The sequence below is a fragment of the Cebidichthys violaceus genome, unplaced genomic scaffold (genome assembly GCF_023349555.1).
Source record: "Cebidichthys violaceus isolate CVI_PGR_0920_01 unplaced genomic scaffold, fCebVio1.0.p SCAF_29, whole genome shotgun sequence".
Taxonomy (NCBI): domain Eukaryota; kingdom Metazoa; phylum Chordata; class Actinopteri; order Perciformes; family Stichaeidae; genus Cebidichthys; species Cebidichthys violaceus.
The window spans coordinates 864,649-891,475 of record NW_027176472.1 but is presented as its reverse complement, the minus strand read 5'-3'; the positions used below and the strand labels follow the sequence as shown (position 1 = coordinate 891,475).

At 42.5% G+C, this 26,827-nt stretch overlaps 2 protein-coding genes across 3 annotated transcripts in view; both read left to right on the top strand.

The window, feature by feature from the left end:
• The window catches only part of fer1l4 (fer-1 like family member 4), a 29,150-nt gene extending 10,629 nt beyond the window's left edge, over positions 1 to 18,521 (top strand). The window contains exons 16-49 of one of the 2 annotated variants that reach the window (XM_068722260.1): positions 134 to 259; positions 425 to 494; positions 1,049 to 1,152; positions 1,550 to 1,658; positions 2,609 to 2,837; positions 3,187 to 3,319; positions 3,417 to 3,517; positions 3,624 to 3,711; positions 3,804 to 3,920; positions 4,014 to 4,166; positions 4,282 to 4,477; positions 4,659 to 4,783; positions 5,288 to 5,422; positions 5,546 to 5,719; positions 6,343 to 6,453; positions 6,724 to 6,885; positions 7,017 to 7,191; positions 7,388 to 7,500; positions 7,617 to 7,742; positions 8,253 to 8,292; positions 8,773 to 8,876; positions 9,515 to 9,649; positions 9,724 to 9,843; positions 10,175 to 10,302; positions 10,396 to 10,566; positions 11,616 to 11,770; positions 12,032 to 12,213; positions 13,451 to 13,536; positions 13,791 to 13,889; positions 14,215 to 14,332; positions 15,101 to 15,224; positions 15,826 to 16,124; positions 16,413 to 16,513; positions 17,760 to 18,521. In XM_068722260.1, the coding sequence (XP_068578361.1) occupies positions 134 to 259; positions 425 to 494; positions 1,049 to 1,152; positions 1,550 to 1,658; positions 2,609 to 2,837; positions 3,187 to 3,319; positions 3,417 to 3,517; positions 3,624 to 3,711; positions 3,804 to 3,920; positions 4,014 to 4,166; positions 4,282 to 4,477; positions 4,659 to 4,783; positions 5,288 to 5,422; positions 5,546 to 5,719; positions 6,343 to 6,453; positions 6,724 to 6,885; positions 7,017 to 7,191; positions 7,388 to 7,500; positions 7,617 to 7,742; positions 8,253 to 8,292; positions 8,773 to 8,876; positions 9,515 to 9,649; positions 9,724 to 9,843; positions 10,175 to 10,302; positions 10,396 to 10,566; positions 11,616 to 11,770; positions 12,032 to 12,213; positions 13,451 to 13,536; positions 13,791 to 13,889; positions 14,215 to 14,332; positions 15,101 to 15,224; positions 15,826 to 16,124; positions 16,413 to 16,513; positions 17,760 to 17,940 (4,590 nt within the window). In that variant the 3' untranslated portion in view covers positions 17,941 to 18,521. Of the gene's footprint in view, positions 1 to 133; positions 260 to 424; positions 495 to 1,048; positions 1,153 to 1,549; positions 1,659 to 2,608; positions 2,838 to 3,186; positions 3,320 to 3,416; positions 3,518 to 3,623; positions 3,712 to 3,803; positions 3,921 to 4,013; positions 4,167 to 4,281; positions 4,478 to 4,658; positions 4,784 to 5,287; positions 5,423 to 5,545; positions 5,720 to 6,342; positions 6,454 to 6,723; positions 6,886 to 7,016; positions 7,192 to 7,387; positions 7,501 to 7,616; positions 7,743 to 8,249; positions 8,293 to 8,772; positions 8,877 to 9,514; positions 9,650 to 9,723; positions 9,844 to 10,174; positions 10,303 to 10,395; positions 10,567 to 11,615; positions 11,771 to 12,031; positions 12,214 to 13,450; positions 13,537 to 13,790; positions 13,890 to 14,214; positions 14,333 to 15,100; positions 15,225 to 15,825; positions 16,125 to 16,412; positions 16,514 to 17,759 lie in introns of both variants that reach the window. The other variant, XM_068722259.1, reaches the window with a different exon arrangement.
• A 1,649-nt stretch (positions 18,522 to 20,170) lies between these two features.
• Positions 20,171 to 26,827, top strand: part of unm_sa1614 (un-named sa1614) — a 20,932-nt gene continuing 14,275 nt past the window's right edge. Inside the window, 3 exon segments of the mRNA XM_068722310.1 lie at positions 20,171 to 20,904; positions 25,306 to 25,378; positions 25,509 to 25,654. Coding sequence (XP_068578411.1) covers positions 20,779 to 20,904; positions 25,306 to 25,378; positions 25,509 to 25,654 — 345 coding nt within the window. The 5' untranslated portion in view covers positions 20,171 to 20,778.

Sequence of the window (26,827 nt, the reverse complement as noted above, 5' to 3'; positions counted from 1 at the left end):
GCATAATTGAGGGCGCTAGCTGCTAGCTGTGTGTCCTCTGCTGCGTCACCAGGCCCACCGACGATCCATCTCTTTGCCCATTTAGCAAAGGCGGAGTTTGGACTGAACTGGACTAACCCGCTCTCTTCTCCAGGCCTTGAACCAGGGTCTGGGTGAAGGAATCTTCTACCGCGGTCGGATCCTTCTCGCGATCTATGTAGAAGTCTACTCCTCGCCTGCTGCAGCCACCCCAGAAACAAGCTCTGCCGCCTTAGGAAAGGTACGTCCTACTTATTGTATGTTAACAGTCTTTTGACCAGCTATTTCTCAGCAGCTATTTTCCTGTCACATTGTATATGTGACCTTAATAATACCCTCATCACCTCATTGAATCTCACATGACCTCACTGACTCTTATGTGACTCTTCATTGTGTTTCTTTGAAGATGAAGGGAGCGCTGGGGAAGCTGGGACTGAAGAAGAAGAGGAGCAGCAAGAAGGGGAAGAATAAGGAAGGTCAGTTTACTGAGGAGAAGCAGGAGGAACGACTTTAAAGGGGAGGGTGTGGTTTTTAGTCGTCATTCAAGAACGTTGGTGAAACAGAGAGGAGAACCAGTTCAATGTTTTAGTTCTTGTCTGAGGGTCCAGTACAGGAGACCATGTTTAGTTTAGCTTAGCACAAGCAGGGGGTGACCGGTAGCCTCCTAACAACTCACAAATATGTCTGATTCACTATCTCATTTATTGACTAAGATGAAGGATCTCAGTCAGTTTCCAAATGTTTGAGTTTTATTCCAACTTTAGTTCAAACAGTTGCTTTTAAAATAATGTGTCTCAAAGCCAGGATGTTGAAATGAAGAAATTACGCTACACTACAGTACAAATGTCTGATATTTCAGCTATAAAGAAGTGCAGAGTAACGAAATCCTGTGAGTTACTGTCAGTGTTGATCATAGTATTACAGACTCCCATGAGTCGCCCCACAGGCCTTTTTTTGGACGTCTTGGTTGGAGACCTCCACATGTGTTTCTGGTTCATTCATTTGGTTTGTTTACTTGTTGTTGCCGTAGCGTCTGCATCTGCCAGCGCATTGGTCGACGATTCTGGGGAGGCCGGAGTTGAGGTACCAGAGGCTGTTACCGTGGAGATTGAGGAGATCCACCCACTCCCTGAGGTCAGTGCCGCCGGCAAAGAAACTTACATTGATAAGAGGCGAAATCTAATCGGTCGTTCCATTGCAACATCAGCGCGCAGCAGCAGGGTTACGCCTCCGCCATTTTGGACTGAAGGCAACTACCGTATATCAAAGGTCTCTCATTCTTTTTAGCGCCTGAACAAACATTTACCGTAACGTATAATTGAATATCATCTGCATAGCAGTGACAAGATACACTTTTAAAACTACTTATTACCTGCTCAAGTGGAAGGATATACAACACAAGGCAAACAAAAGAGGACCCAGAACAAAACTTCTCCCCACAAGACAGAGTAGCATGAGAGGAGGTGTTCCAGGTAGAAAAGAGAGTAAAGTCCTGCTGCTCTCTGATTTTCTTCTTATTTTTTGTCCTCAGGGTTTCGTGGGACAACGGGAGGACTTTCTGTTGTTTGCATCTCTGTTTGAAGTCACTATGATGGACCCATCTGTAGGAACCAGACCTGTGACCTTTGAACTCTCCATAGGTAAATATTGTATTCTATGTCCTGGATATCTGTACTAGGACAATTATTAAATTAAGTCAGAAAATACTGATCCATCACGATTTCCCAAAAACAAAAGTAATTTTCTTTAAAAACTTGACCAACAGTGCACCTAAAGATATTAAATGTACTCTAACACAAGACAAAGGAAAGTGGCAAACTCTCACAACTCAAAAGTTGGAACAGAGCAACCAATTAATCAACTATCAAAATAGTTGTTGAATCATTTTCTGTTGACTGACTAATCGATCAATTGACTATTCGTTTCAGCTCTATGCTGCACAGTTAAAGGACTGTTTCACTACTTTCCAGCCTGGATGGTATTGAAAGTTGACATTGATCCTTATACGTCCAGTTTGTAAAAACTGAACTGATCTGCTGCAGCTTTTCACTTGGCATAAACACAGTCAAACAGGACATTTAACCAGTTGTTAAAAACCCCAAAACACACATAAAAAAATTAATAAAAGTGTTCTTTCTATTCCGCATGGAATGAGTTAGAAGAGGACAGTTCTTGTAGTGGATAATGCTTTCATTAAATACAAAAATACAGCATATTTGTAGCAGCAGTTGAAATTCAAGCTTTTAAACAACATCGTTGAGATCTAATAAAATCTTGTAAATTAATAGCAAGACAAACTTACTGTAATTGTAAGAGAGTGTGAATGAACAATGCTTTTCTGGTACCGGAGGACTAAATGTGAGCTGGCTCTGGCTCATTTGGAGGTTGGCTCAGTTTTAGGGGGATGGACGAGGGATAACTTTGATAAAAAAAATCCCCCAAAACAATTCTAGTTAGCGCATTGGGCCAGAGTTAGCACCTGATGCTGGATTTAGGCCACTGCTGAGCAAAACCCCTTTGGCCACCTGGGGTTCAGGTAATTTCCAATATCAAACCTTTGAACTCCATCAGCTGTTTTTGTTTCTGGCAGGGAATAATGGGAAGGCCGTGGAGGTTGAGAGATCCAAGAAGAGCCAGAGCAAGGAGGAGTTGAGGAGGAGCAGGGAGGAACTGAGGAGGAGCAGGGAAGATCTAAACGAGGAGGCGCAGGGCCTGCTGGAGTCAGAGGAGGAGCTGGACAGAGAGGAGGTGCTGAGTCCCGAACCCGAGTCCAGATCTTTGTCTGCTCCCACCAGACCCCAGCCCACCGAGTACGACAGGTATGTAACCACTGCACCTACGACCACTATCTGCAGTGGTCTATGGAGCACAGTCATTTAGTAGGCTGGACAATGCTACGCTATGATTGGCCAGTCTGTGTTCGAGGGCGGGACTTAGCGAAGGGTCAATTGGTCCCAATAGGTTGACCAGTACCTTGCTTGGTAGCTCGCTGCCATCGATGTGTGTGGCCTGCCACTTCATATAAATGTAGTCCATTTACCATTTACAATGATAAGGTGACAATTCTTGGTGGAGTAACATCTACAGTAACTACTCCGCAAACTCTATCCACTTGCTGTCTGTCTGCTCTACTGTCTGTTTCTCTCTACCTGTCTGTCTGTCTCTCAGGTCGTTCCAGTGTCTTCCTCTCCAGCCTCCCTCTGAGAAACAGAAGCCTTGTCTGTTTGTCTGGTGTCAGTTTGAAGATCACAACTTCCGTCTCTATCAGGCGAACTGGCTCAACAAGACGGCTGACAGGCTGGCGAGTGATCTTTAATTTACTTTTTATTATCACACTAATGCCTAAAAAAGCTGTGGTCACATTTCATCCTCTCATCTGCTCCCCTCTCCTCTTTTAGGAGCTCGGTCTTGATGAGGTAGAACGTCTCTTGAGGAGGCCGAGGAGTAACGCGAAGGAGCGTTTGATGGATGTGCTGCTGGAGCTGGTGGCCGCATGCAAGTCAGTCTCCTCCTACTGAATATTTTTATTAGAATAGATTAAGTTTGGTTTGATTTGATTTGCCCCATTTGTCTCTCTCTCTGTCCTTCTGTCTGTCTCTCTGCAGACAGTTTAATGTTTTTGCAGACAGGAGGTCTCAGTCTCGTCCCAACAACCTGGACAGATGCAGGAAGGAGTTTATCAAGAAGAATTTGGTGAGTCTCCTCTCACTGAACTCCATGAACCTGCCTCTCTGTCTGATTGTATTCCTGTCTGTCTTTCTGACTTAATGTCCGCCTGTCTCCAGGTCTTTGTGGCCAGACAGGCAGTGAGGTTCAGGCGGAGGATCACCAGGCGGATGGTCAAACAGCGGTTGATGGATAGCAGGAAACTCCTGAGGAAACTCCGCCTGCTGGCGAAAGAGGTCAGAGGTCATAAAGTGGTGTCTATTGCTCACCACAAAGACATCAAAGGTTGCAGTATGTTCAGTATGTCTGACGCACCACCCTCTTTCCAGCCTCAGTCCACCATTCCAGACGTGTTTCTGTGGTTGCTGAGTGGAACCAAGCGGTTGGCTTACGTCAGGATCCCCGCCTACTCCATCCTCTTTTCATTGGTGGAGGAGCAGAGGGGGCGGGACTGCGGCAAAGTCACAACCCTCTACATGAAGGTAACGGCCCCAACGCTGACGTCCATCTCTAAAATCATCGATGACGTTCTCCGCTCTGTCTCTGAAAACGTCTCTCTGTCCGTCCGTCCGTCTGTCTGTCTGTCCGTCTGTCCAGTCGCCAGGAGGTTCAGCAAGTGAGATCTTCGCAAAGCTGGAGGTCTACCTGTGGCTCGGTCTGGCCAAATACAGTAAAGAGGTCACCACCTGCTTGCCGGAGGAGTATATGCCGATCTATGAGGAAGAGGAGGAGGATCAGAGGAGGCCGGTCACCGCGGGAAAGAGGAAGCTTCCTCTCACTCTGTCCTGCCAGGGTGAGTCATTTTGTCTGTTGTCAGAATGAATGGAGGAACGTTTCTCCTTCAAAATAAAAGCCCAGTGATTAGTTTTAATTTGACTTGTCAATCATCATGGTTATTGTTGTTGATGTGGACAGCCCTTTACTATCTCTCTCTCTCTCTCTCTCTCTCTCTCTCTCTCTCTCTCTCTCTGCAGACAGCAGGTACTTCCAGCTAAGATGTCACATCTATCAGGGGCGTGGCCTGATTGCTGCCGATGACAATGGCCTATCAGATCCTTTCGCCAAGGTCCTCTTCTCTACACAGTGCCAGACCACCAGGGTAGGTACAACCGTCCCGCATTCCTACAATTCACATGCCTCGACCTGCTCCAAGAAATCAATAGTACTAATCAGTTTTTCTAAATAAAACTGTGATGGCTGTCAAACAGCCAGAAGTTTTCGGTGTCTAGTATTTGTCTATTTTACCATAAAATGCATCTTGAACAATGATTTCTATCTGTTGTATTACTTTATTTATATATCTCCAGGGATTCTTTTGTTTCTGTAAAAATCTGTTCAGCAGAGGTGGAGATATCATAACTTCCTCAATTCCTAGTATGGGTACAAATACCACTGGATCGTACATTTCCCATAATGCAATGGGATAGTGTCTTTCTTTAGATCCCTCCTGCCTGTAACCGTGTCTTTCAAACTTCACACCTCCAGTTTGTACGCGGGTTTATACATCTGTAGTCTCAAAGCCCACAGAAATATTAAACAACTGTTTTCATACATATTCTGTGTATGTGTGTGTGTGTGTGTGTGTGTGTGTGTTTCTGTTCAGGTGCTGAATGAGACTCTCTCTCCAGCCTGGTGTGAGTGTTTGTTGTTTGACAGAGTTCTGCTGGAGGGGACGAAGGAGGAGCTCCAACGAGACCCGCCTCTCATCATCATCAACATCTACGACCACGACGCCATGGTGACGCTGAGCTGCTTCTTCTCCCTCACACATTCTGCTGCTGTCTCTGCACATTCAGTGAAGTCATAACAGCTTGTGTGTGTGTATGTGTGTGTGTGTGTGTGTGTGTGTGTGTGTGTGCAGGGCAGTCCGAAGCCTCTGGGTCGGGCGTTTGCCGAGCCTGAGTTCAAGTTTGTGGAGCAGCACTACCAGAAGCCCCACCTCCGTTACTATGACATCAGCATGGGCAAGGCCCCGGCTGGTGAGCTCTTGGCCACCTTCGAGCTCATCGAGCTGGACTACTCTGGGTTTGGAGAGGTGACACCTGTCGATCAATCAATGTCTCTCTGTTTGTACCTGTTTATTGTCCATCATTACTATCAGTGATAATAACGTTGTTATTATGGAGTTTCTCCTTGCTCCGTAGTTTGTACTGTCAGCGCTGTTAGCATCGTTAGCTGTGAGCTGCCGGCTTGCCTTAGCCATGTTGAGAGCCATGGAGAGGCAATTGAAATGCTCCCAATATCTTCCACTCTAATACGTACAAAATTTAGAGGATCCGAGGTTCACCCAACACAGTCTTTCGAAATTCTCATGGGAAACACTGCATTACGTCATCCAAAACAGGATGTCACCCGACTTGAAAACTCATTCCAGCACCGCTGGTTTAAATAATCTGAATAAACTGTTGGTTTGTTTCCAACACACTGATCGCTTCACTGGTCGTATTTCTTGACTTGTCAGATTTCTTTTTAGTGATGTCGCCGTTTTCTCAAATGGCTGCTATTAACTTGGTGAGTAAGATGTTACGTTTACTGATAGAAATGATGGACAATCCAAAAAGAGTTGTAATAAAACCAGACTGATCCTTTGAATAACACACAAAGAAAACAGTGTTCATTCCAGATAGTGAACTGGAAAATCCTTTCCCTTCCTTGCAGCCCTGCCTCCCCAGCAGTGTGGAACCTAAGGAGCTGACCTACCTGGAGGAGCACAAATATTACATCATCCCAGAAGGAGTCCGACCTGTTCTGAGGACCTTCAGGATCGAGGTCACAAACACACACACACACACACACACACACACACACACACACACACACACACACACACACACACACACACACACACACACACCCTAAACTGTCCTGAGTTACGTTATGGGGACGTGCATTTTGTCCCCAAAAGGCAGGCGAGTCCCCACAATGCGACTTTGTAAACACACAACACGGGTAATACACACCCACACACACAAGTGTTTTTCGGGACATCAGGCTGTTGGGTGTGTGAAGTGACTGGGTCCTACCTGTGTGTTTGTTCAGGTGCTGTTCTGGGGTCTGCGGGAGCTGAAGCGGGTGCAGTTGTTTGAGGTGGAGCGCCCCATGGTGAGGGTGGAGTGTGCAGGACAACAGCTGGAGTCTGAAGAGATCGAGAGCTACAAGACTCACCCCAACTTCAAAGAGCTGGTCCGCTATATCAACGTGGTCAGTTTCTAGTTAGCGCTGCTAAAGTCCACAGATCTGGCTTAAAAAAAAATACCTTTGCATGCATATTGAGTAGAGACATGGTTAACCTTCACTTTCCTCTTTCATCGTCCTGTGTTTGGTCCAATCAGGAGCTGCCGGAGCAGGCCTACCTCCACCCTCCTCTGACGCTGTTTGTGGTGGAGCATCGGGCGTTCGGTCGAATCGCTCTGGTCGGGACCCACGTGGTCCAGAGCCTCATAGACTACGCACCGCGCATGCTCGGGGAGGAGCAAGAAGAAGAAGATGATGAACCAAAAGCAAAAGGTAAGAACTATGAAAGAAGTGATTGTTTTGAATTCATCCAATGTGTTCTACAAAGATCAATCTCTCACTTCATGACGCCATCAGTCACATAACAACTGAGAAGCTCTGTGATGTTTCTCACAGCTATGCTCTCTGGGATTCGTAGTTGACTTCTCTCCTAAAGTTTTGATGGACAGATGTCTCTCTGTCTCTCCAGTGAAGCAGAATACGAAGAAGCTCACCACTCTGATGTCAGTGAAGAATATCGGACTCAGCGGCCTGTCAATTAAACAGTCAAAGATTCCCATCAACCCCATCAAGCTGGTTAATGTACGTATATTAATCTCCTCTGTGTGTTTCAATACACAAAACTGTTCAGAAAAAACCCCTGATTCAACCATAAAGGATTAAAGAATGAGTTGATGTTTTCACTTAAACCCCTCCAGGCTCCTCTGAAGAAGCTGATGGAGAAGGTTGGGAAGCCTGGGGAGCTAGAGGAGGAGACGCCAGAGAAGGAGGAGTTGGATTGGTGGTCCAAATATTACGCTTCACTGGAGGAAATGGAGAAACAGGTGAGACATGTATTTACCTGTCTGTCTGAATAAATGTGTTATAAACTTGAATGCAGGAATACATACAGAGGATAAATTAGGGAAGTAACTTCATTAAGGAGGTCAAATGCTTGTAGCATAAATAACTACCAACTTCCAATGTGCAAAAAGTCTGAAGAGGTCAAAACTTAATTTTACTGAAATTAGATTGAAGAAATCAGCAAATATGCTGAGATAAAATAATTTTAACTCAGGTCAGTATCTGCATTCACAAAAGAACAAAGACGAAAAAGAGTAGTTATGAGATCTTTATCTCATTGCTACATAATTACAAGAAAATTGCATATTACTTTTTTCAGGAGTTTTCCAACAATTAGTATGTGAAACAAAACAGAATAATGAGAAGTTGAAGAACAAGCTAAATGTTAAAACTGAATTTCTTTGCATTTTAAAAATGTTCAAAAAAGAGACTAATAGTAATTTATTAATCAGTTCTTTAATCACCGTGTCTGATGTGTTGGTGCTCAGCAGGCTGCTGAGGACGAGGAGAAGGAGCAACAAGCTGAGTCCGGTACAGTTATAACTCCTACTTAAACATTTCAGTCCCATTTTACCATATTTCTCTATTTAGTAGAAATGTTAAATTATTTATTATTTTAATTATTTTCGAGCAACAACACACATGGCTGATATAAGTCTCAGAGTTGAAGTGTGTTCAGCTGCAGTTCCTCTAATGTCCACTAGATGCTACTGTGATAAATCATAAAACTATGGCTGTATTGAAGTGAATAGGTACACTGTGTCGCCATGTATGTAGTGTGTCCAAGCATGTGGACCCGGGTATGTGATAGTTGAACTCCAAAACCAAAAGCATCTTCTGCTGCCTTAAGAGCCTTCACTTTTCTGGGAATGCTCTCCACCAGATTTTAGATGGTAAAACATGAGGAGAGAACCAAAACAAATATAAACATGAACCATAAACAGACTTACTACAAAACATAAAAATATATGAAAAACAATGTTAGCAGTTGTGTTTTATTTATTTGTTCAGATGGGGCTAATCTGACCATGGCGAATATTGACGATGAGGAGGAGGAGGAAATCGTGGTGGTGGAGGTTAAGCCTCCCAAACGCAAGAAAATTGCCACGCTAAAGGTGAGCGGTCACTGTGATTGACAGCTTACAGTCTGTCAGCTTTACGACTGACTTGCTGTTTTGATGCCGGTAGATGTGGAAAGAATGGACATTATTAACGATCTTTAAGTTCGATTAACTATAATTTTCTCACTCCTCCAACAGCAGAGCAGCAGCAAGAGCTCGATGTCTGTATTGAATCCATTTTTCCCACTTTATTTGCATTTGATCAACCTGGTTGAAACGCACTTTTTAAACGATTTTTAACGATTTTAAACGATTTTTAAACAATTTTAAACGCACCCCTGCTCCACAGGCTGGTCAGCTGTTTTGCCCGACTCGCTTTTCCATAGAGGTGTTCTTGAAGTGTCTGTTGCGACGTGTCTCGGTGTGATCGGGGCCTTAGAAATAAGGGTTTCCAAAGAGGTTCTTCCTGAAGGGCTGCGGTTCTACCCAGAACCGTTTGCTTCTGAAGAACCCTTTTTTTTTGGAAGAAATTATCTTTGTAAGACTATGGGTTCCAATAAGAACCCTTTTTATCCAAAGAACCCTTTTTTGGAAGAAAGAGTGCTTCAAGGTTTCTTGAAAGAACAGATTTGAACTAACGTTAAATTTTTTTAAGTTTCTGCCTCTGTGTCTGTGTCTGTTCGTATGTTCAGCTGTATGGAGGCAACCTGGAGTCCGAGTTCAGTCAGTTTCAGGACAGGCTGCAGACCTTCACGCTGCATAAAGGCAAAGCAAATGTTGAGGATGACGACGAAGATGAGGAGGAGAGGCTGATGGGAAAATACAAGGTACTGTGGATGGGAACCTATCTGTCCGTTACTCTGATGTGAAGTGTTCATTACTCCATACCCTCCATCTCTAGGGCTCCTTCCTGGTTTATCCGATTGAACCAGAAGATGAAGAAGACACCACGTGTCAGATCACCAAGGGAATCCCCAAAAACTCACCGTTCAAAGTCTTGATCAGAGTTTACGTCATCAAGGTACTTGTCTCTCTGTTTCCATCCACAGTCTTTGTCTCACTCACTTGAACCCGGTCCAAACATTGTATAAAATCTCCTTTACACTGATTACATTTAAACTGTTGTTACATTCAAGGCCTTCACATTTGATCAGACATCTGAGATGTGAGACTTGGTTGCAAAAAAATCAACCCTTTTCATGACAGAAACAAAAATTAAAATTCTGCCTTTCACAATGTCTCTGCCGACAGCTGCGATATGGGTTAACTTGGTTTAAACAAAGTTCTTACAGTGTTTGTATTCTACTGTGAGTTCTACTGTGTCTTCTACTGTCTCTGTCTGTGTCCTGCAGGCCACCACTCTGGCTCCCACAGACCCGAACGGTAAATCCGACCCGTATCTGTTAGTCCGAGCTGGACAGCAGAGTCTGGACACCGTCGATCGATACATCCCCAAACAGCTCAACCCCACGTTCGGAGAGTCAGTACCCGTCTGTCTACCTGTACCTGTTCAACATTCTCTGTCTGTCTGTCTGTCTGTCCAACTGTCTGCGTGTCTCACATTGTCTTTCAGGGTGTTTGAATTCACGGTGTCTTTCCCGCTGGAGACAGAGTTGGTTGTCACGGTGATGGACCACGATATTATTGGGACGAATGACGTCATCGGCGAGACGCGGGTCGACCTGGAGAACCGATTCTACAGCCGCCACAGAGCCAGCTGCGGTCTGGCTCTCTACTACGACACGTTAGTATCACAACTGAACGAAAGTCTCAGAACTACAACATGTTAGAACACGTTACTACCAACAGTGTCACACATTAGCACCAGAACCATGACATGATGGAACCAGAACGATGACATGATGGAACCAGAACGATGACATGTTGGTATAAAAAATGAGACACAGTGTGTGTTTTACTAGATGTGAAAATAGGACCAACACAGTACAAATAGTAGGACATATTGGTACTAAAACTACAACACATTAGTACTACCTCTGCCACATAACATAACATATGATACTACCAAAACTGTGACTCTAGTACCAGAACTAAAACATGTGAGAATTAGAGCTCGGACACGTTAGAAACAGTATGACATGAGAACAAGAACTATGAAACCATAAAACCAATACGAGGACATTTTAGATCCAAAAAAACAACTTAACAAAATAGTACTAGTGCTACAACACAATAGTATCAAAACTACAATTTTAATGCCAAAACTGTGGCCCATTCGTAACAGAACTGAAACATGTGAGAACCAGAACTTGGACACAATACAAACAGCGTCTCAACGTCCTGAAGCAGGATTGTGACACTTGACGACCAAAATGAAGAATTGTTAGCACTAATACTATGACATGAAAGTACCTGAACTATGACATATTAAGAACTATGACATATTAAGAACTATGATTATTGGTACTGGAATTATGAGACATTAGTATAAAAAATGTGACATGTTAGAACTGGGACTGCGACACCATGAGGGTACCAGTAAGAGGACATATTAGTACCAAAACTAGAAGAAAAAAATAGTACTAGTCCTACAACACAATTGTTTCAAAAATACAATGTGGCACGTTAGAACCAGATTTAAAACATGTGAGAACCAGAACTCAAAGCTTTATGACCAGAAGATTAGTACCACTATGACACATCGATAGTATAATTATGAAATGTGAATACAGGAACTACTGTATGTGTTATGTGCTTTGTCAGTAGAGTTAGAGTACCTGTTTCTTTAAATTGTCTATTTGTGTGTCCCTCTACTTGACTGTCTCTCTACAGTGAGGGTTACAATATATGGCGCGATGTGAAGAATCCGTCGACCATTTTGGCTGAGCTCTGCAAGACTAACGGCATCCTGCCTCCAGAGTACAGACCGTCTGAGGTCAAAGTACTCAACAAAATCTTCAAGATCCCACCAGACGCAGTACCTGAAGGTAGCTAACACAGGTAGAACTAGACCAGTCATAGGTAGGAGATTATACGTGTATTATGAGGTGTCCTTATATATGAAAATAATGTGGAAGTGAAAAGTCTGTGGATCATGAACCACTACTAGTATTGTTACCACTACTTAGGCTCTGTTGCAGCTACTTCTACTACTGACACAGTAGTACTACTAGTGCTTCCCTCATACTCAGCAACCTCCAGTTGCAGCAGTAACAGTATTGTATTCTTGTTGTTGTTGTTGTGGTCAGGTCTGTTAAAGAAGAACCAGCGGTCTCCCGAGGAGGAGGCAGAGATGGAGGAGCACTCAGCCCTGAGCGTGCTGCGGCGCTGGGGGGAGATGAACGAGTTCATCATTGGAGCCCTGCCTCTGGTCCCAGAGCACGTGGAGATCCGGTCCCTGTGGAACCAGGACAAACCTGGACTGCCACAGGTACGGTGGAAATCCGCTTTTAGTGATCACGGTTACAGTGATCAACCGCTTATATGAATCGAACAGCTTGGGACAGAATCATTCCTATGCGAATGCCTTTTAAGTAATTTGCTTTTAGTAATCAAGTACTCCGCATAAAAGTGTTAATTCTGGGTCTTTTCATAACACATGGGGACAAACAAAAATGTAAACTACAGTAATTGTCTAACTGAACTACCAAAGCACATACTGCTGCACCTCGCCGCAACTCAGCCACTGCTAAGTTGGCAATTTAAACTTGGAGTTTAATTTTGGTTTTGCAAAATTGATTAAGTGTATTCTACGACAACTTCGAGTTGGTTGTTTGCATACATCGCCGCTTGCTTTTGAGTTTGAATAAGTGTGTTTTACGACGCTATACGGACCGTTGGTTGCGTACATTGACGGTTGTTAGTTTGCTCTCTTTTATTTTTGTGGTGTCTAACTGCATATGCAACTAGTGCAAACACTGCAGTACCACTATGCGGACAGACAGCTTAGTGAGTTTAAGTTAGTTTTTCGCAAGATTGTATGACATGTCTAATACCACAACTTTGAGCCGATTGCCTGCATACGTCGCTGCTTGTTGTTTGTGTTTTACGATGCATTACATCATCGTTGAAACGTTGCAGACACACTGAGATCTGCACTCTCCTGAGTGCTCCTTTGTAGTTTTATTTTTTTGCTTTACTCCCATGATACTGTACTTTATGGATACTTTTGTTTTCAAACTTTTCTACCAGTTCGGCATTTATAGCCCCCCGTTTATTTTCAGGCCTGCTAAAAAATCTTTGAAATGCATTGAATCCACCTCCAAGCTTAGGTTTTGTATCTTATTTGCACTACTGACGTTACTGTATCTGTAAACAGCTCAACACTGTTTTAGTCTATAGACTGATTATACTTTGAACTAAGTACAGTAAGCTGGGTTTTATATACAGTACTGGACTGTATTATAGTGTATTTGACACAGGGTTATACAGTAGGTTACTGTTACATAAAAAGCGTTTGAATCAGCTGCACTGTTTTGAACAGTCAATACAAATTCAGTTAATAATGAAACTGTCCTTTGCATTACTTTATGTTCATGTAATAGATAAAGAAATGTCAAATAGATGGTAATCTGCAAGAAAAATAAATTGTTATGTTGCTGTTGTTGTACAGTAACATACTTCTACTGGTATTACTACACGTCATCAGCAATGTGTGTGTGTTCCAGGGTTACCTTCATATGTGGGTTGACATGTTTCCGACTGATACCCCGGCTCCGCCCCCTGTTGACATCAAGCCCCGCCTACCTGAACAGTAGGTCACACGCCAACAGTAGTCCAATAAAATCTATATATAGTACAGTAGAGTGAAATAGAATCAATCAAGTACAGTAGAAGAAAATGTAATCTATTGAGCTCAGTAGAGTGGAATAGAATCTTTGGAGTTCAGTAGAGTCCAATAGAATAGAGTGGACAAGAATTGTTTGTGTACACTAGAATAGAGTAGAGAAAGAGTTACAATACATAAAACAGATGTAAACGTTGTTGTTGTTGTTTCCATGATGACAGATACGAGCTGCGCGTGATCATCTGGAACACCGACGACGTGTTTCTGGACGATGTCAACCCGTTCACCGGAGACCCGAGCTCTGACATCTACATGAAAGGGTTCGATTAACGAGCACGCAAACACACACAAGATTAATGTGAAGGGTTGTAAAGTTATTAGCGGGGAACAAAACGGAAAAGAAGAAGAAACTAAATTTTTTACACCAAATTATGTTTATTTATTTGTGACTTCTCTCAAATCTTTGATTTTTTTTTACTCTTGAAATACTGGGTAGTTTTATCTCTTCAAGACTCTAAAAATAAACAAATCTCAGAAGATAATGGATGATATAACTTCAGGCTAACGTTAGCAGCTGATTCATGGTGCTATCAGTGTTAGCAGCTCCATTCTGTGTGTTTTATTCTGTTCTGATCCACTCTGCAGATGGATAAAAGGACTGGAAGGAGATAAACAGGAGACTGACGTCCACTTCAACTCTCTGACCGGAGAAGGAAACTTCAACTGGAGATTTGTGTTCCGCTTCGACTACCTTCCCACTGAGGTACACACACATACACACCTGGTGACACCCAAAGACTGTATAAGATAAGATAAGATTTACCTTTATTAGTCCCACAGCAGGAACATTTTCCACAAAATTTGTATATAAGAAGTGGCTGTAGTCACCGCGACTTAACCCGTTGGTTTGTGGACTGCCGTTTTGAAGCCGCCATCTTGGAATTTTGCAACCAGAAAGTGAAACGAGAGGGTGGAGCTAATTACAGCCAAATGCTAAATCAAAACATTCTCAGGTGACCAAAATGATACAATTACTTTCATGAACTGAAAACACACTGTGAAAGAGTTAAAGGTGGACAACGCTGTGATAGTGACCTGTCAATCACAGTAGCCCCGCCCTAAAGTATACTCCGCTTTATGATCTATTTTACAATAATTGGACCATAATTTACTAAATGAACATCATGCTGTATAGAAGAAGACTTAAACTAGAGATTGAGACCATAAACTCATGTTTACAATGTTTACTGAGGGAATAAATCAAGAGAGAAGTAGAATCATTTTAGACTAGACTTCTATACAACCAGACTTCTTTTTGCAACCGCAAGAGTCGCCTTTCCTGATCACACCCTTGCTCTCCAGAGGATGAACCTTTTAGATTTTAATGAGCGCAGGATCTTTCCTCAGGACAAAACGTTACACTTTTAGAATAGATAAGTGTTCATAATTTGGCTGTAATGAACACTAGGCGGACGCTAACAGTCAGTCTGGTTGTTAGTGAGAGTAAATCTGCTCTCCTCTCGTCCCGTAGAAAGAGGTGGTGTTTAAGAAGAAGGAGTCCTTTTTCTCTCTGGAGGAGTCAGAGTTTCGACAGCCGGCTGTTCTGACGCTGCAGGTCTGGGACTACGACCGCATCGCTGCCAACGACTTCCTGGGTGAGACTATAAATTCTCAAATATTTCACATATTTACCTTTACTGAGACAGACTTATAATGAGGTCTATAAACATTTTCTTATCTGCCCCTGTGTGCTAAATGCTACTAATCCAACACATTGCTCCTTTAATTTGTAGTGCGTTGAGCTCTCAGGTTCACCGTTAAAAGCAACTCTAAGACCACTTCACTCCAGAAATCTTAAATCTGCATATCTCTAAACCTGGACAAATGAAATCAAAACTGACTCTTTAAACAGAACATTTCAGAGTGGCCTTAATATGGACCTGAGTTAGGACCTAAGTGGAGAGCAGGGCCGTCTTTCAATCAGAGTGTCGGCGGTTCGATCCCCGGCTCCTGCTCTGCTAGTCTCATGTCAATGTGTCCTTGAGCAAGACGCTTAACCCCAAATGTCTCCCGTAGCTGCGTCTACGGTGTGTAGATAGATACTGAATTGTAAGTCGCTTTGGATAAAAGCGTCTGCTAAATGACTGTAATGTAATGTAATGTTGCATTTTTATTCAGGGTGCATTATGGGACACAACAGCTTCCTCTACATTACAGAGCAAATGTCGATGATACTAACGTCCTCTTCCTCCTCAGGCTCCATAGAGCTACGTCTCAACGATATGGTGCGAGCGGCAAAGTCACCCAGTAGCTGCACGATTCAGATGGCGAAGGAGCGGGCCAGCCCCCGATTATCCATCTTTCGCGCCAAGAAGATGAAGGGCTGGTTGCCGCTGACCCGCCTGAAGACGGCGGAGGACTTCGAGAGGGAGGAGAAGGAGAAGGAGGAGGCCAAGAAGAAGGGAAAGAAGAAGAAGACAAAGGACAAGAGGAGTAACATGAAAAAGGAGGACATCGAGTACACCGACAGCAGCGGCAACACTTTCCTGCTGATGGTACAAAAAATATACAATATGCTAATAACGCTAATGCTGCACGACAAAGCCAAGACACTATAAATTTGCTTTTAAAGTCCCAGCGAAATGATTATGAAGTGACTCTTGACTTACTTAATGCTTTGGAAATGTACATTTTACTGAACTCAACATGTGAGACATTAGAGTTCAGGTGAGGGTTGTTCAATTTGTTCGCGCTGGCCTTTTGTGGAAAGGCTTCTATTACAGCACTAACGTTGGATATTCATTGTAATTTAAGCCCCTGTTTGTGTGTGTGTGTGTGTGAAGGGGAAGGTGGAGGCGGAGCTGCAGCTGGTGACATTAGAGCAGGCGGAGGGCAACCCTGTGGGTCGGGCACGCAAGGAGCCAGAGCCTCTGGACAAACCAAAGTACGACACACACACACACACACACACACACACACACACACACACACACACACACACACACACACACACACACACTGTTAAAGGATGGGATCTTGCATTTTTTTTTGGGACTTGACGAGCCTTTGATGCTCAGTCACACCAGAAAGAAGGAAAGTGTCTTTGTGAAATCTGTGGTTCTTGGTGACGTAGTGACTGCTGCACTGGTTGATAAACTACTGTAGCTGGTCAGCTAACGGCCATCGCGCTAACGAGCTGGGAACATGCAAGCTCGCCAAGCTTCTTTCTCTGCTGTTTACTCCCTTCTGGTGTTTTATTCTCAGGATTTTATATCTTTTCAGTCAACAAAGAGATTCCCGAAGAGGGGGAAGAAAAGCTCTCTGAGCTAGCGAGCAGACACAAAAGACGTGTTTGCAGTGGAGGAAGAAGTGCTCCGATTTTTTACTTAAGTAAAGGCAAAGATGCTCTATAACACAGATGCATTACAAGCTCTGCCAATGGTCTGGAACGGTAAACACTTCCTATCTCCTGAGTGTCTCCTAAGGGTCATGACGTTTTCGCCTCTCCCTCCGCCTCGTTTGGAAATGTGGCGAACGTCGGGTGGATGAAAGCAGATTCTATTTGCATTCTGTATTTTCTTTTGCTAAGATTAGATATTAACACAGCTAACAGTCAGTTGTTTGTTTTAAGATCTCAAGAGAGTGTGTTGCTGAGACAGAGAAAGGTCTCAGGATTTGTTTGTCTGAAAAAATGCCATTTTAGTGTCAAAGTGGGTCAAATATTTTCTTTGGTGACTGTCGAGTCTCCCATTGGAGTTGATAGGCTCTGCCGTGGTTAAACCCATGTGACACAGAAACAGGAAACTGACTCTCAGCGGGCCGTCTCCTTTCTGAACTGTCTCAGTTTGGTGACACACGTCTTTGAAGCTTCTGCTTCCTCCATTTTGGATTCTCCGACTCTCTTTTCCCTCAAAGGTCAGCGGTGCCAAGACCGCTTGCTGTTGGTCAACTGAGCAAAATCACGTGTCGAAGTTCACCGTAGTTAAAAAATCAATGTGAAAGATTTTCACAGATGTACTTCAGCTGCGAGAGTGAATCCACTGATTGACAGTGATTCCATTGAAATGAACTGATTTAGCATCGAAATGTCAGCTTTTTTAAAAAAAATGCCGGTGTGATCCGACCTTTAGCCGACGGTCGACTCAGTCCAGGTGCTAACAGCTGTAAACCGTCTCCTGTCCTCCCTCCAGTCGTCCCTCCACCAGCTTCACCTGGTTCGTCAACCCGATGAAGACCTTCATCTTCCTCATCTGGAAGAAGTTCAAGAAGTTCATCATCGCGCTGGTCATCCTCGCCTTCCTCACGCTCTTCCTCGGCCTCATCGTCTACACGCTGCCACAGCAGATCACCTCCCTCATCATCAAAGGGTGAAGAACTCTTCATCACCTCCTCCTGGATGTCACAGACTGTCTCAGGTTTCTGATCCTGAACTGATCCACTTAACGGCTGACTGAAGTCATATTTACTACGAAGCCTGATCAGTACAACTCTTGATTTTATATTTTGACAGTGGTCGTATGCAGGGTTTTAGAAATACTGAGTTTACAAAAAAGTGTTTTTAATTGCCTTTAATTGATCTAAATATGTGTATTTTAAGACATTTGGAGAGCAAATTGGGTAGAGAAACCATGTCAGTGGGCAGTAGCATACATGATCTGTCAAGCAGTAACACATGAGAATCAGGTTAGTTGTTTAAATGAATGATTCTCTGCACTACGTTACCCAGCATCCCCGTTTATATAAACACATCCTGGGTCATGGGAGCAAAAATCTGGGATTTTTTTGTTTTACAGATTTAAATCACATATTTATTATTATGTAAATTATATATCTGAGTGGATAAATCAGCACATTTCCGAAACATAAAAGTTGTATACAATTTTGTTGATTAAATATAGTTGTGGTTGCAAATTTTATTTTTTGAAGGTAAATAAAATAAATAAGTAGATTCATATTTTTTTAATTTATTTTGCACTGACTCAGAATTGAAGCTGATATTACTAATTTGTACCACTTTGTTATATATATATATATATATATATATATATATATATATATATATATATATATATAGTACTCATTACAGACAATGAACAAACTGATGATTTAGCTGTTCTAAAAATGTAATGTTTGTCCTGAGGGTGGCGCTAGATGAAAAGTCATGTGGTCATTAAAATCTAGAGGGATCATCCTCTGGAGAGCAGGAATGCGATCAGGAAATCTCATGACGAAGAAGATAATGAGATACGAGTCCGTGGACTCCAGGTCACCAATCAGCATCCTGAGCCAGGAAATATATAAATGACTCTTTCTTCAGAAAACTGTTTTCTCCTGTTGAGATAATTAAATAAAAATAATGAGTCAACGCAGTTTGATGTGGGGAGTGAAATAACAGTCGGACTTCATCCTCGTCTTCAGACTGCTCAGCAGGAAACGATGTGTTTACAGAGGCTCGCTCTGATTGTTTCCTGTGAGACTCTGATGATGTCAGATCATGTTGAGACTTGACGCTTGTCGCCTCGGAGACCAGAAGGGAAGTGATTTCAGACGACCAGAACGAGGTTCAGTTTGTTTCTCACTGGTGGTTATTTTACGCCACACCAGTCTAAACTCACATCTAAAATATCTCAACAACTACTGGATTGACTGCCGAGACAATTTGTACTGACATGCCTGGTCCCCAGAGGATGAACCACACGGACCTGCGGCGATCCTCCGAACCTTTTACCTCGAGCGCCAACATGAGGTTCACATTTGTGGGTTTTTGTGAAACTGTTGGATGAGTTGCTGTGAAATTTGTTCCAGACATTCTTTTTCCCACGAGATGAATTCTAATTAGTTAAGTGAGCTTTTCATCAAGTAACTAAAGTAATTAAACTTCATTCTTATTTGTACGACACATTGATTTATGTCCAAAAACCTGCAACACTAACAACATTCCCAGAATCCCCAGCTCTGCATTGTTTAATGCTCATTAGCAAACGTTTACATGCTAAGAAGGCGAACAGTATACCTGCTTTACCTTCAGCATGTTAGCGTTGTCATTGTGAGCATGCTAACTTTAGCATTCAGCTCATAGCGATGCTGTGGCTGCAGCCGTAGATTGGTTACAGGGAAGTTTGTCCCGAAACTTTCCGCTGTATTTATGTATATACTATATATATATATATATATATATATATATATATATATATATATATATATATATATATATATATATATATATATATATATATATATATAAAAGAGGCTTTATTCAGAGGCTTTATTCTTCAAAGAGTCTCTCAGTAAAACCATGAATATAGATTTCTTTCCTATTTTTGTGTTTATCTTTTCGCTCTTTCTTTTTATAAAAGAAGTCAAATTTGAAGGTGGTTTAGAACATTTACAGTAGAACCCTGTTTAAACTCTCTGTCAGCAGGCATGACATGAACTAAACAGACACCGGTGTAATGGGGATTACGGTCAGCAGGGCGCGCTCCCGCGGAGGAGAGCACCGTCGCCGCCGCCGCCGCCGCGCACTGTGAACGCGCCTCTCCATGCGGCTTGAATAAAGAAGGAAAAAGCAGGAAAAAAAAAATCAGCTGATGATGAAAAGGCTTGAAGCTGTTTCTGGAGCGGAGAGCAGAGACCGGTTTGATTCCCTCATCTGAACCCGGTCCCGGTGTCCGGGGGTTCCGGTTCTCCGCTCAGCTGCTCCGTTCTTTGTCAGCCGGTTCACGCACGGAGAGCCCGGGCGGGTTTGTGGGTGTCTCTCTGAATGAAGCGGCTCTACCGGGGAGAGACTCGGTGGTTTTTTAACACGCTAATGACCTGGGACCGTCTTCATATTTCTGGGTTTCTGCAGAACCGGCGCGGTTCGGGTTTATTTCCTGCTGGATTTTTTTGACCACCTTTTGTTCGGCTGATGCTGCGGTTCACGGTGAAGTCACACTGACGGAGGAATCACCGGATCAGGTCTTTAATTACCGTTTTTTTTTTTTTTTGATCAGCCTGTTAATGATCGTCTCTCTTCACGGGACTGTGAATACAGCGCTGATGGGATTATTTCACCTTTGAATAGTGGATTATTGAATTAACATTATTGTATTATTCATCATTGTAGATCCTCGCCTGGCTTCCTTGGTCTTTTGTGTGAAATTGATCTTTCAGGACCTCTGTTAGACTGTCCCGGTCCTGTCCCGGTCCTGTCCCGGGTTGAGGAGCACCATGCCGGAGTGCGTGTCGGTGTCCGACTTCTTGCAGGAGGTTCAGGAGGACTGGAGCTCCCCCACCACCTCCTCCTTCACCTCCAAGATGATCAGCTGCAGGAACACCGTCTACCTGCTGGAGGAGGTCAGTACTGACAGAGGTTAAGGTAGTTAGTACTAGTTAGTAGTTAGTAGTAGTGGAGGTACTGACAGATGTTCTGTCTGATGAATGAGACCAGCTGTGTTTGTTATTCAGGGCGGGTCTGAACTGCTCGGGGCCCAGGAGAACAAAAACGATGCTGGGTCCCCATTAACTTCCCCTCTGTGCTCTATGTAGGCTACAGTTTGTGATTGATTACAATCCGGTTGATTATCAAGCCTGTCTTCCTGAAATTTAGTTTATATTCTACAAATCTGCATTATTATTTTTAAAAATGTGTTTTTTTTGTTATGAACATATGTGCAAAAGATGCAACAAGTTGAAACTGAAAATATCCGACAACTTAAAGTTGCCGTCAAAAGTTTACTCCCACTTGTGAGGGACATATCTGCGAGTGTTTTATTCTCCTGTAACAATGATTGGAAATCACAGTTTATTATTCACGAAAATATTCTTTCTTTAACAAATATCTTTTGCATCTTCTGGAAATATAGTAAATCCGACATTCCTCAATAAAGAAACAACCAAAAAATGATAAACGTAACAAAGAAGTACATTTAATCCGTCACAGATAAAGAACAGTTGCACAAATACAAAGTATAAGGAGGCATAAACTCTTAACTGCGGCTGTTTTTCTGTATAGTCAGTAATAATGTAACTTGACCTCACACAAAATGCAACTAGAACTATTTTACTTGTATCGTGCCGCTAAAGGTGTCCTCTTTGAAATGATTATATTTAAGGGAAAAAAACTGAAATCATGGAAATCCAAAATGGCTGTCATTCGCCCGAGAGACAGCAATCATTTCATATTTGAAAGTGTTACAGTCGTAGATGGGCAGTATTTCTGTTACTTGTACTTGAAATAAACAACAAAAAGCATGATGAAGGTTTTTACGCTTCTCTTTAGACGACTCAAAGCGTTAAATCTAAACTTAACATGCAGGATTCAACCCTGGCCCAATTTGATTCCCAATAAAACCAATAAATAATAAATCATCATTTTGATGAATGCTTGAGGAAGCATTGTCTGAAAACTGTATGTGTTTGGTACAAACCAAACTGTAAAACTATAAAAGTTGCTTGAATTGTTGGTTAAGTTGAATTGTCTCTGTTTTTCAGGATTTTCTTTGTTTGCCAAGAGCAAGATCTTCCTTTTGCATCTTGCAAATAGTAAAAAAAAAAATCTTTCAATAACCTCATAGTCATCAATGAACTCTGGAGCTCTCTTAAATATCAGCAGAGATAGAAGTTATTTCCTACATTAAGAAGGTTAGTAAAAGGCTTTTCGTCAGAGGCCTTACTGTCGCACCAAGTTAGAGTCACTGAGAATTTTCTTGAGATTTCTTGACACGCTTCATGGCTCATTTTGGCCTCAGGGGGTCTCCTCTCGTGTTAATCCGGCCTCACCAGAGTCCACGTTGACGTTGAAGTCCAAGAAACAATCAATTATCAAAATAGTTGAATTATTTTCAGTCCATCTGCAAACCAATTAATCGACTAATAGCTTAGAACAATCTGCTGCTGTGAGATGTCTGTTTCTCTGTGTTGGAGTGTGTGTGTGTGTGTGTGTGTGTGTGTGTGTGTGTGTGTGTGTGGGGGGGGGGGGGCGCTTAAGACCAGCGGCCAGCAATCCCCCCCAACACACACACACACACACACACACACACACACACACACACACACACACACACACACACACATTGTTGGTCAGTAGAGTCATTGACCTGAAGACTTCAGATCCTCTACTGTCCTGAAAAACAGAGACTCTAATTCCTCTCCCCCCTCTGCCCCCCCCCCCCCATTACCCCCAACAGCGACGGCATATGTTACCACGGCAACAGATTAAACCACGTTAGTATTCATTGCTATTGTTATGTAATGGTAATGAGGAGGAGCCAGAGAGATGAATATTAATGAGGCTTGTGAGTTAATCTGCAACCTGCACACAGATGCTGCATTCATGGGAAGCTAGAAAAATTGGACATTAGAACTTTTTTTTAATGACAAAACTTTTTCTGCGTTACCCTGATTGCGTTACATGATGATGATACAGTGACCTGGACTGAGTGGACCTGTGGTTCCAGCTCCCTGATGAGCATTTGTTCTGATCCCAAAGTCCTCATTCATCACAAGTTCTACAAAGTCCTTTACATAGAGAACAGTAATAAATCTCTCCTGTTCTTCATCCAGCTGCTTGTGCTTCTGAAGGCTCTAAACGCCTCCAGAATGAGGTAAAGATAGCGTTACAGTGCAGGAGCAGGTGTGCAGGAAAGCTTCCCAGCATGCACCGGGACAAAGGATTTATGGACACAAGTCCCGTTTTATGCCAGACTTTATTTGTTGATGTACGGTTAGCTGTCATGAGGACATGTGGTTAGACTGAGAGATACGGTGTGCAGGTTTGTTACCAGCTCAAATGTTGTCGTACTTCTCTTCAAACTCTTGTAAAGATTTTTCTCTTTAGACGTTTCCAAGCTGAGAACTATATGAAACTCAGCTAAATCGAAGGGTTTCATTGGTGCGTCCACAAGATGAATAGATAAAGATACAGCATGGGGAGAGGTAACAAAGATGTCATTTAGCTGTAGCTAATATAGAGTTACATTGAACAGAACAGATTGGACGCATACACAGACATGACCAATCTGAGTCATTTCACTTTGAGTATCTGCTGATACCGAGTCCCGATCCGGTACTTCTATTTCCCTAGATAATACCATAGACTCTATATAAAAAAAAACCTAAATTATTAATTAGATCATTATTCAAATCAGTCCAATGCTTGACAGTTGAATAGCTGTGCAGTCCATTAAACATTTATTGTAATTTATTGGCAGAAATAGAATATATTGTTGTAAAAATACGTTTTTTAATTCACCTGAAAATAAGAATTGTTGTGTTTTCTTATTCTTAGAATGAGCCGTTTATATCTACATGCGGAGCGGGTCGTCACAGAGACGGCCGCCATGTTTCTACAGTAGCCCAGAAAGGACAAACCAAACACTACCTCTAGATAGGGACACATTCACGAAAAGAGTGCACATAAATTAGGTGAATAACACGAATAAACAGTCTCACACTGCGTTTTGTTGCTTTAGTCTCTAAGTTCGGATCGTGACATTAAACCGTTATTTCGTACCATTTAATATCAATTGACTTAAATATATATTATCTGTAAAATAGGAAAATACGTAATCTATTTTTAATTCTAATCTAATTTAGGATTTAGTTAATCTGCTATTCCACTTATGTACCTGTGGGGTCGTCAAGAAATCACATAAATCAAAATTCACGTGGTTTGAACGCATCACTGATATTAAATTGAACCCCTGGTGTTTGAAAGTGAGAGTGGGCGATACAGATAAAATGCTCGGTCATATCATACGTGTCCTGCTGCTTTATTTGGGGGCTTTGTCGCGGTGGAAACAGGCTATAAACAAAGTAGCACAGACGTCCCGCTCCCTAGCAACCTTTTCCAGCTCCCGAGGCGCCACCAGGCCAGAGGAGGTGTATAATCTCTCCGGTGTGTTCCGCCTCGACCCCGAGGATCTGCTACCAGACAGCATCCTGCTCAGATGTCTGAACCACCTCAACTGGCTCCTTTTTAGTGCGCTTCAATCAAATCAGGAGGCATTTGAATTTCTGTATATTTATTAAGAAGCAGTTTATGGATAAAACACCTCGAGAGAAATGTGTGTTTTCTTAGTTTGGGAGTTAATCCAGTGAATTAAACATCACAATGATGCGCAAAATCCTTTCATTTTGATTGAATCAAACCAGCTAAATTATTTGTAACATTACAGACAACAGAAGTGTTTTTGACACGTCACAGCAGGTGAATCACAGGTGTATATAATAAAAATGAATGATGTCTGAATTGCATTTAGCTGCTTCACTTTCGGTGTCCCGGTATTGTGCTTGCTGCCTCACTGTCACACTGTCCTGATAGAACTTAATTAGCAGTTATTAATAACCCGCTGTGCTTTTTCCCCACAATGACTAAGAGTGAAAATGTCTGCTGTGAAAAAAAAAAAAAAGGCCTCTGTGGTCTGATTCACCCAGAAACAATAAAGACAGAGATTTCGGTTGTGAACTGACACACACAGGAATGTAGCGGCCTGTTGTCAGAGAACAAAGCTCGTCCTCTGTGTGTGTGTGTGTGTGTGTGTGTGTGTGTGCCTGTGTGTGTGTGTGTGTGTGTGTGTGTGTGTGTGTGTGTGTTGAGTCAGCAGGTGAATTAGTTCACACACATTCAGCAGATTTACACACTGATGTTTAAAACATCACTTGAATGTACAAACTATTAAATATGCTTGTGTGTGTGTGTGTGTGTGTGTGTGTGTGTGTGTGTGTGTGTGTGTGTGTGTGTGTGTGTGTGTTCAGGTTTTGGACAGCGACCGGTTGGTGTTGCAGAAGATGAAGAAAGCTGCTAAAGCCAAATACACATCAGGACAAGGTACACTCTCTCACACACACACACACACGCGCGCGCACACACACACACACACACACACACACACACACACACACACACACACACATTACTCCCTGCACTAACACCATGTCGCTCTCTCTCTCTCTCTCAGACCACGTGTCTCACCTGGAGCAGTACATTAATTCGATGGAGAAGCTGTCGGTCAACTGTCACTCAAACGGGGAGACGGAGGTCGGCTCTGCCTTCTGCCGACTGGCCGACTTCTCCAAAGAGCTCCTCTCGCCCATGAAGAACCTGGTGAGTCACCGGAGACTTGTCAGAGGTCACAACACCTGCAGCGGGTATCAGCCCCGCCCTCCAGTTCAGTCTGAAACCACGACGACATTACCTCAACTGAACTGAAACTAGAGCTTAACTAGTATTACCAAACCCTAAGTAACTTGATTAAACTAGTCCATTCCAAGCTTTCCTTGAGAAACCTGATAACCAAAAACATCGGATTAATCTTAACTGGTCATGCTAAATTGCAAAAACTTCTGATTAAAACCAATTGGATTTTCACTGTTCACATATATTGAGAAAACCTTTGATTATAAAAAACAGTTTTCTAAAACTGTTCATAACTATTACATTCAAAACTTCAACAGACAAATCCTCTACGTAAAACAAACAAACACTATTTGAACTAGTCCACAATAAACAAGTTATGAATGGTTTGAAACGGTTGAATTCCAAACTCGACTAGAAAAACTATTCATCAATTAGCTCTTAACTGGTTCACTCCAAACTCCATAGAAACATTCTCTGATTTAAAAGCTGTAATTATTTCGGTGAACTGTTCTATTCCAAACTTGATTGATAAACCTGTGATGACAAACTGAGTCCTAACCAGTTTCTATCAAACTCCATTAAGAAGTCCCTGATCTAAAACCTCTGAGTCTACAGATGCTCCATTCAAAACTCCATTGATAAAAACTCTACAGTTGTATTTAAAACGTCCGTCTGAAGAACTTGAACTAAGCTATTGGTTGTTAACTAACAATTCCAAACTCCATTAGGAAACCCTCTAATTGAAAACCTGTCATGTTCATTGTAGTTGGCTCATTCCAAACTCTATTGGAAAAACCTCTGATTAAAATACACACAAACTGTGTTCTAACCAGTCCTCTACAAAGTCCTCTGAGAAACCCTCCAAATTAAAAACAGGTTTTTAATTACCGGTCGATACCAAACTGTATTGGGGAGGAAAAAACACTCTGATAGACCAGTTGGCTCTGGTCCATTCCAACGTCTAATTAAAAACCAATTGGGTCTGAACCGGTTCACCTTAAGCTCCATTGAGAAACTCTCAAATTAAGAACCTGTTGATTTGTTTTTACCTACTCCATTCAACACTCCATCGGGAAAACGTCTATTTAAACCTACCTGGCTGTTTGTGTCCACTTCCCCCGTTACCACCGCTGAATCAAC